Genomic DNA, 986 nt, shown 5'->3' with positions numbered 1-986 from the left:
TGCCCCCAAGGAACGAAGACAAACAGAGGCAGCAGCAGCTGCTGCTGCAACATGAGCTCGCTGCTGCAGCTGCTGCTGCTGCTGCTGCAGCTGTATCTGCTGCAGCTGCTGCAGCTGCCGATCCCACCAGGGGGTCCACTTGGTGTCGCTGGCGAAGAGATAAGCAAAAGCTTCTTCCTTTTCTTCTTCTGTAGCAGCAGCAGCAGTTGCTGCTGCTGCTGCAGCAGCAACAGCAGCAATCTCCTCTGTCTCCTCTGTCTCCTCCCCCAGCAGCTGCTGCAGCTTGTGAAGGAAGTCTGGGGCCGTGCGCTGCAGCGCCCCTATAGTAGCCATCACGAGTTCAACTATAGGTGTAATCTTTTTCTTTTCTGCTGCTGCTGCTGCTGCTGCTGCTGCTGGTGTTGCTGCTGCTGCTGCTCCTGCTGCTGCTGCTGCTGTCGAGGAGGAGGAGAATGTTGTTGTCTCCTCGTGCTGCTCGCTGCTGTCTCCTCTTTCTCCTTTTTTATCTGCTGCTGCGGAGACAGAGGGGGGGCTGTCTATACCCCTGCTTCTGCTGCTGCTGCTGCTGCTGCTGCTGCTGCTGCTGCAGCAGGAGACTGAGCAACTCAAAGAGAAAAGAAAAAAGAAGATAGAGTATTTCATCTTCGATAAAAATAAATAAAAATAAAAAAAAATAAAAAAATAAAAAAACGAAAAGACAAAGACAAGAAGACAGATGTCCCTCTACCCACAACACACCAATCGAGACACAGCAGCAATGATGGTGCTGCTGCTGCTGCTGCTGCTGCTGTTGCTGCTGCTGCTGCTGCTGTGTGCTGCAGGAAAAAAAGTGTGTAATACACTAAACAATCTTTATATAGTATTGAGAGAAAGAAGCAGCAGCAAAGAAGTTTTATAAACTGGAAGAAAGAGAGACAGAAAGGGGCAGCAACCAGACACCCCACACACACACACACCAGGTGTATAGGCAGCTCTGCTGTTTGTCT

The 986-nt window shown here is 50.6% G+C and overlaps 1 protein-coding gene across 1 annotated transcript in view; it reads right to left on the bottom strand.

The window, feature by feature from the left end:
- EMH_0090100 (uncharacterized protein) overlaps positions 1-642 on the bottom strand; it is a gene marked incomplete at both ends in the record, with an annotated part of 876 nt that extends 234 nt beyond the window's left edge. The window contains one exon of the mRNA XM_013501528.1: positions 3-642. Within this exon, the coding sequence (XP_013356982.1) occupies positions 3-642 (640 nt within the window). The remainder of the gene's footprint in view (positions 1-2) is intronic.
- Positions 643-986: the final 344 nt, after the last annotated feature.

This window comes from Eimeria mitis, genomic scaffold (genome assembly GCF_000499745.2).
Source record: "Eimeria mitis Houghton genomic scaffold, Emh_scaff7032, whole genome shotgun sequence".
Lineage (NCBI taxonomy): Eukaryota > Apicomplexa > Conoidasida > Eucoccidiorida > Eimeriidae > Eimeria > Eimeria mitis.
This window is presented reverse-complemented; position numbering and strand designations above follow the sequence as displayed.